The sequence below is a fragment of the Condylura cristata genome, unplaced genomic scaffold (assembly GCF_000260355.1).
Source record: "Condylura cristata isolate star-nosed mole 26May11 unplaced genomic scaffold, ConCri1.0 scaffold00073, whole genome shotgun sequence".
In the NCBI taxonomy this organism is placed as follows: Eukaryota; Metazoa; Chordata; class Mammalia; order Eulipotyphla; family Talpidae; genus Condylura; species Condylura cristata.
Window position 1 is genome coordinate 138,611 of NW_004567174.1, and position 7,869 is coordinate 146,479.

Below are 7,869 nucleotides of genomic sequence, written 5' to 3' on the forward strand. Positions count from 1 at the left end.
CCCGCACCCCAGTCTCCGGGTTGGAGAGCCGCTGACCGGTGACCGCCCGGCTCCTGCCGGCGCCCCTGTGCGGCTGCGGCTCTGGGGCGCAGGGGAGTGCTCGCTGGGCGCCCTTCCCCAGGGCGCACTTTCACCCCCTATTTTAAAGTAACGCAAAGGAGGGCTCAGCCGTCAGGACTGCGGTCCTGGGGCTCCCTGGAGCCCCCAGGACCCCGCAGGCAGCCTCGCAGACCCACCCGCGGGGTCCCCAGCACCAGGTGGGGAGGCTCCCCTCACCGCGCCCCAGGGGGGTCCTTCAGCCCCGCCCTCTCCTCCCAGGTGACTGCGGCTTCCCGCTGCCGGTGGTCCCCAACGCGAAGCCCAACCTGGGGGGGCTCTCGAGTTTCCCCGAGAAGGAAACGGTCACCTACACGTGCGACACCGGCTTCGTCAAGGTGCCGGGCCTGCCGGACTCCACCGTGTGCGAAGGGACCCAGTGGTCAGAACTGCTGGACTTCTGCAACCGTGAGTGCCCGAGCGGCGTCCTCCGCGGGCGGGATGTTCCTTGGGGTCCGGGGTGGGATGATGTTGGGGGGTCCGGGGTGGGATGTTCTTTGGGGGGTCCGGGGTGGGATGTTCTTTGGGGGTCCGGGGTGGGATGATGTTTGGGGGGTCCTGGATGGGATGATGTTTGGGGGTACGGGATGGGCTGATCTTCGGGGTCCGGCATGGAACGTTCTTTCTTCCCCGCGGGCTGGGAGTGGAATGTACCTCGTTAGTCTAATTTCCCTCCCAGTGATGGTAATTGATAGTTGTGACTTTATTAGCCCCCGGGGTGCCAGCCGCCACTTGGTGCCGCTAATTGACGGCGACTCCTGAGCGTTAATAGGTTTCTGCTCCCTGACAGCCCAGCGATGCAGGGAAAATAAACAGGGGCCCCCCCGAGGGAGGCGGCAGCCGCGTCTTCCCAAACTTCCGTTCCCGGTCGGGGGCGCGTGGACGCCCCGCCGGCTTCTGTGTGTGCGGGGGTGGGGGGGCAGCTTCGTGCTGGCCACGGCCCAGGCCGCCGTCCCCAGGTGGTCAGTGAGTCCCGTGGGGTCAGCTCTGGTGTGCGGGAGAGCCAGGCGGCGTGTCCCGGCCAGAGACCGGCACCCCCTCGACGGCGGCTGGCGCCTCTCCGGGCCTCACGCCCCCTCCGGGCTCACGGGGCCATCGGCCTCTGGGCCAGTGGCCACCGCGCAGGTGTGGGCAGCCAGAGCTTTGCTGACGACGCACCGGACACACCAGTGTGGTGGGCGGGACGGAGCCCGGGGCCCAGCCGGGGCCTGACTCCCACCCGTCACCCGCTGGGCCGGTGTACGTGGGCCTGCCGGACAGTGACCGCCACGGCCACGTCACCCATGTCCAGCGGAGGGCAGTGAGCGCTCCCGTGACGTGGTGGACACGGGCAGGGCCGGGGAGACGGGGGCGGTGCAGTGACGCGTGGCGGGGGGCGGCCGGGCAGTCTGGACGCGTGGCGGTCAGCAAGCCGGTGACCCTCCTTGCTGCCCTCAGGGAGCTGTGACGTCCCCCCACGGCTGCTGTTTGCGTCGCTCAATAAGTCTTTCAGCAGCCAGAACTACTTCCCGGCCGGCTCCAGGGTGCAGTATGAGTGTCGTCCAGGCTATCGCAGGGACCCCACGCTGTCCCCATGGCTCACCTGCCTGTCCAACTACTCGTGGTCCGAGCCGCAGGAGTTCTGCAAGAGTGAGTACCGGCCGGCCCTGGGTCTGGGTGGGCAGCGGGCGGGGGCCAGTCTGCTGCCGGTGTAGGGACGGGGGGGCGTGGGTCCACCCCACGGGATGGGGAAGCCCCAGCTCCGCCCAGCACCCCGAGGCCCGCGGCCCCTCCCAGAGGCCTCTGCCCTCCGGGGCGGGACCTGTGATCCGCTGCGGACTTGGGCCTCACGGCCTCTGCCCGACCCTGCTCCCCACCCAGGGGACAGCCTCCGGTGACACACTCTGGCATCCGTCCTCCCGGACTGACCTCACCGGGCGTCACCCCGGCCCACCCAGCAGGCGGGACCCCCCCTTCCCTGCAGCTGAGTCAAAACCAGTAGTGTCCACTGATTCTTCAGAGCGGCTGGCCGTTTCGTTTCAGTCACAACCGCTAGCCGATCTGAACGTGAATTTGTTCCGGGGACCCCGGTGTGGACCGGGCGCCTGCTGGGGGGCCCCCACCCACGCGCCTGAAATTCAGTTGTCCTGCAGGTGCACGCAGAAGGGTCAATATGGGCTTATTTACAGAAGGGGACAGGAACAGGAGCAGCCAGGGAAAGGGAGAGATGCAAGGTAGCTGGAGCATCTTACGGGCTCGGCTGGCTCGGAGCCCCGGTCACGCCGACCCGAGAGCCCTTGCCCGAGCGAGAGCGCCGTAGAAAATGCACCCCCTTGCCCCCCTCCCTGGGATGGGTCCCACCAGCGTCTCTCCCAGCAGGGAGGGTGTCCCCTGACCTTGCCCCTGCACCCCCTCCCTCACCCTCCCTATTTACCCCCCAATGTCCCAGCATTCCTGCTGGCTCCGCCCCGGGGTCCTCGCAGTTCTCTCCCGGGTGCTGCTGGGAGTTGTAGTTTCCAGTCCCTGGAGCAGGGGGCGGCGTCCAGGAAGCCGGAGCAGGGGGTGGGGTCCACCGGACTCCCCCAGTTCCTTCAGGACGTCCTTCCCCTTAACAAAATGGCCCCTATTTACCCCCCAATGTCCCAGAATTCCCGCTGGCTCCGCCCCGGGGTCCTTGCAGTTCTCTCCCGGGTGCTGCTGGGAGTTGTAGTTTCCAGTCCCTGGAGCAGGGGGCGGCGTCCAGACAGCCGGAGCAGGGGCGGGGTCCACAGGACTCCCCCAGTTCCTTCAGGACGCCCTTCCCGTAACACATCGACTTCTGGCTTCATGTCTAGCCTGAAGTTGCGCCCAGTGCGACTGGTGTGTATTCTGGGCGCGGCCAGGCGCGTGCACTGACAGCTGACCCTTCCAAAGCGGGCGAGCTGCCAGGGGGCTGAGCTGCGAGCCTCAGGAAGGTCAGGGGCGTGCTTGGCCCGGCCAGATGGTGGTGGAAGCTGCCCGCTTGTGTTCCCGCCTAGAAAAGTCCTGTCCGAACCCGGGAGAAATACAGAACGGTCACGTCACCATAACAACCGACATCCTGTTCGGCTCGTCCATCTCCTTCTCCTGCGACACAGGGTGAGCTCGGGGCGCCGGCCGCACTGGTCAGGCCTGGGACGGGGGTCAGCGCGGGCCCGGCGTCCACAGCCGAGCAGCGGCCGGGCCCAGGAGGAGCCCGCGGTCGGCGCGCGCTGAACGGGGCGAGGGGGAGGTTTCTTCGCCCCCACGTTCTCCGGGGCCTCCGCCCTGTCGGGGACCAGCCCCATTTCAGGCTGTCCAGCGGCCGACACAGGTGGGGTGTCAAGGTGGGAAGGCGTCGGCCAGGCGACATTCCAAAAATTGGGGAGTAAAGGGGAGCGGGAGGGAGGAAGACACGGAGCAGAGCGGAGTTGGGTGCAAATCGTCCTGTTTTGCCTTCAGCAGAGGTTTATTTTATCCATTTCAAGCAGGCAGGGGACGACATCAGCATACGAAAGGGGCTGAGATCACCATCACCTTTTTTCTAAGAATGGTCTGGGGTCCTTTGACCTTTACTTGAGATTCTAACATTCTAAAATCAATCAAGGTTAAAGAACAGGTACATAGGTGCTCAAAGTTTAGGACTGATATTACTATAGTGAAGATTGATAAGAATAAAGTCCCTGAAACCTTGTCTACTACTTGATGGGTTTTTCTGCCTGAGACATCCCGGGAGGCGGGAAGAAGAGGAAATTTCTTGCAAGTCAAATTTCGGAAAAGTTCTTTGAAGAAACTTGCTGAAAGGTTTTCAGTGAGTTTCCTTGAGGTCCAGACAGTAGAAAGCGTCATTCGCTCTGAATAGGAGACACAGGTGAGTTTCCTTATCTAGAGACCAGACGGTAGAATCCCGAAAGCCTCAGGCAGACGACTTTGTGGATTCCTTTGAGGTGTAGCAGGCAAAAGACCTGACTGGCTCTAAAACAGGCAGCCTGGGTGAATTTCCACATGTAAAGCCAGACAGTAGGAAGTCTGAGTCATTCTGTAGCAGCTGAGTAGAAGCCAGGGGAGATAGTGGAGGGATGAGATTCGGGTTTTCCTCCGCCGGCAGTGAGAGACTTTGCAGAAACAGCCCTTTCGCGTTGATTGGTCAGCCAGTGGTCAAGTCACTTGGCGTCAGGGGAGTTTCTCGCCCTGGGGCAGGGCTTGTCAGGGCAGGCGGCCTTGTGCGGCTGAGGCAATCCGATTCTAAGCTGAAGGTTGCTCAGAATATTTTGATACTACGATGATACGAAAAAGGGGGTCATGGCACAGGTCAGCGTGGGAAGTCTGTGCGGCCTGTCCCCACCTGCCGGCGCGGCGGACGGCCTCCGGGCCGTGGCTGGCGGTCACTCTGCTCCCCCCGGCTCCAGGTACAGGCTAGAAGGGGCGACGTCCAGCTACTGCATACTCAGAGACAACACCGTCCAGTGGAGCCAGCCGCTGCCGGAATGCGTAGGTGAGGCCGGGGGCAGCCGCGTCACAGCTGCGGGTCAGCGCCAACGGGCCGTCCCCTGGAGGTGGCCTGGGCCGCCCCGCCCCCGGGGTGAGGGACTGGGGTGCAGGCAAAGCCCTGTCTCCTCACACCCCTTTGCCGACCCCCTGCGGAGGGAGGATTTCCCCCTGCTGGGCTGGTCCCGGCACCTGTTTTCTCTGTGATTTATTTGTTGGTGCCCACAGAACTGGGGCGCAAGCCAGAGGCGCGGGGGCGGTGAGAGGACGCCCCAGAGACAGAGCGGGGAGCAGGACAGGCCGACGGACGAAGCCCACGGCTGGGGGGAGCCGCCCGTCTGGTGCCCACTCAGGTGCCCAGCGTGGCATCCCCCAGAGGCACACGGCTCGCCCCGTCCCCTGCACCCCAGGAGGGTCCCCTGGGGAGAAGCTCAGCTCTCCAGCCCCCCTGAAGGCTCGACACATCCAGTTTCCCCGGGGCGAGTTTGAGCTGGGCCCCTGAGGGCCGCCTCTGTGGCTCCCACACGCACCCCCAACCCCGCCTCACCGCACTGCCCAGCACCTGGCGGGGTTCAGCAGCACCCCCGAGCCCCACTGAGCCTAGCAAATGGCTGAGCTCTGATTTCTGGAAGCGAAGTTTTCACATCCCAGTTGTGTGTCCGAGACCGTGTTCCTCTTGCTAATCTCAAACACGTCGGGTCTTTGAAGGAATCCACTGTCCGGAGCCTCCGCACACCGACAACGGGTTCGTGCTGAACCCCAGTAGCAGCTACGTGTACCAGCAGTCCGTGACCTACAGGTGCAGCAAAGGCTTCGAGATGGTGGGCGCCAGCTCCATCTTCTGCACCGTGAAGGACGACGAGGGCGTCTGGAGTGGGCCGGCCCCCGAGTGCAGAGGTGGGCAGCGGCCGGCCCGCGGGCCCGCCAGGGCGCCACGGCCCCCCACATTATACTGCGGCTTCCGGGAGACGCGCGGCCACCGGGCCCCCAGGGGCCGGGACTTCAAAACCCTGGACGGCGGCGGAGACCCCTCCGCAGATGCGCGGGGCGGCCGGCTTCGGGCTGTCGGCGGGGCCGGCCAGTGCGGGCCGCGGCGCGAGGGGGTGCTTCTCGCCGGGGGGACTCCAGGCCGGGCTGAGGGGCCCCAGGAGGGGCTCATTTCCTTCTGCCTCCAGAACGCTGCTGCTCTGTCCTCCTGCTACGGGGCGCCCGGTGTGGACTGGGCGCCTGTCCGTGGGCCTCACCCGCGTGCTTAACATTTAACTCTCCTGCAGGTGCACGCGAAAGGGTCAATAACGGGCTTATTTACAGAGGGGGACAGGAACAGGGACAACCCAGGGGGAGAGAGATGCAAGGTAACTGGAGCACCCGACCTGCTGGCTGACTCGCAGCTCTGGGAACAAACTGACTGAAAGCCCCGAGTCACGCAGTCCTGAGAGCCATTGCCCCAGCCCCAGCCGCTGGAAAATGGCCCCTATTTATCCCCCAAAGTCCCAGAATTCCTGCTGGCTCCGCCCCTGGGTCCTCGCAGCTCTCTCCCGGGTGCTGCTGGGAGTTGTAGTTTCCAGTCCCCAGAGCAGGGGGCGGAGTCCAGAAAGCCGGAGCAGGGGGCGGGGTCCACCGGACTCCCCAGAGTTCCTTCAGTACGTCCTTCTCCTTAGCAAAATGGCCCCTATGTAGCCCCCAAATGTCCCAGCATTCCTGCTGGCTCTGCCCCGGGGTCCCCGCCCCTCTCTCCCGGGTGCTGCTGGGAGTTGTAGTTTCCAGTCCCTGGAGCAGGGGGCGGAGTCCAGACAGCCGGAGCAGGGGCGGGGCCCACCGGACTCCCCGGGGTTCCTTCAGGTCGCCCTTCCCCCTAACACTTCTAGGCGTCTCCCTCCCTCTGAGACCCGCAGTGCCATCAGGGGCTCCAGGGTGGCTCTTGGGGGCTGGGGCGGGCACGTTTGGGCTCACCGCGGCACTCGGCGCCCGGAGGGGCCGCTGTCCGTCGGGGCGCACCGGCTGCGCCCAGCGAGCGCCCGCTAAAGTCGTTACCATGCACGGACGGACCGGCGCTGCGCGGAGCCCTCGGCTGTCAGAGGGCCGAGTGGGAGGAGCCGTGGGCGGCCGGGCACCCCTCGCCCCGCCACCCCTCACCCCGCGCTCCAGAACCGCGGCCACACTTTTTTGGTGTCTAATTCCGAAGAGGAAACGGGGAGTCGCATTTCTGTTCGCTTTTCCGAGAACGTCCCCCCCTGGCGCCCGCACGGCCCTCGCAGCCTCTCCGCTGGCGCCGGGACTTCAGGCTTCGGCGTTTTCCCGTCAGTGCCCACACGGGCACCATGACACGTTCCCCGCCCGCTGCACCCCTGCACGCCGTCCCGGCACCCCGCACCCACGGACCCGGGGACCCGCCCCAGCCCCTCCGCGGGCCAGACTCGTGCTCATCGCGGCGCCTCGTTTCCGCGCTCGCGTTCGTGTTCCGGACGAGTGACGGCGATGAGCTTTCGGCCGTTGGCTTGAGCTCCCGTTTCCCCGAGTTAGTTGAATCGTGTCACTTGGTGCCCGTGATGCCAGCTGCCGCCCAGGGGGCCGCGGCCGGCTGTGCCCGGTGCCGTCGCGGCCGATGCCGGGTGGAGCTTGGAGATCCCGGTTTCACGGCCTCCGGGGGGGTCTGCGGGCCCCGAGGGTGGGGCCCCCGTGCCGTGGCCCGACGGTGGCTTCTAGCCAAGCAGAAGCTCTCCGGGTGCCCCTTGGCATACAGACAAGACTTGGTTTCCAAACAGGCGCCTTCGAGTCCTGTGGGTGGGAAGAGGCTCCGGGCGGCTGACGGGTTCTGGAGTCACAGCCTCGGTGGCAACAGGAAGCTAATTCTCGAAATCACTTTTCCTCCACAGACAATTCTCAGACACCCAAAGTCACACCGGCTGGTCAGGAAACCACGTCCACGAAGGCCCCCGGGACCACGCCCAAGCCCACGGCCCACAGGCCCACGAGCGCCCCCGGGACCACGCCCAAGCCCACGGCCCACAGGCCCACCACAGCCAGTGTTGCCGGCACAAAGCCACAGTCGACGCACCAGAAACCCACCTCAGCCAGCACTGCAGGTACCAGGCCCAAACCGAGTCGTCAGAGGCCCAGCACAGTCAGTTCTTCCGCTACTGAGGCCCCGCTAGCGTCTCATAGACCCACCACAGCCAGTGTTGCAGGCACAGAGGCGCCATCCGCTCCTCACAGACCCACCTCCACACGCGCTTCACAGACAAAGCCCAAGCTGACTCCTCACAGACCCGCTACAGCCTCTGACTCAGCTGCAAAGGCCCCCCTAAC

General features: G+C 65.3%; 1 protein-coding gene across 1 annotated transcript in view; it reads left to right on the forward strand.

The window, feature by feature from the left end:
- CD55 (CD55 molecule, decay accelerating factor for complement (Cromer blood group)) overlaps positions 1–7,845 on the forward strand; it is a 33,999-nt gene extending 26,154 nt beyond the window's left edge. Inside the window, exons 2-8 of the mRNA XM_012734807.1 lie at positions 319–504; positions 1,534–1,725; positions 3,093–3,192; positions 4,482–4,567; positions 5,269–5,457; positions 7,437–7,735; positions 7,777–7,845. Coding sequence (XP_012590261.1) covers positions 319–504; positions 1,534–1,725; positions 3,093–3,192; positions 4,482–4,567; positions 5,269–5,457; positions 7,437–7,735; positions 7,777–7,845 — 1,121 coding nt within the window. The remainder of the gene's footprint in view (positions 1–318; positions 505–1,533; positions 1,726–3,092; positions 3,193–4,481; positions 4,568–5,268; positions 5,458–7,436; positions 7,736–7,776) is intronic.
- Positions 7,846–7,869: the final 24 nt, after the last annotated feature.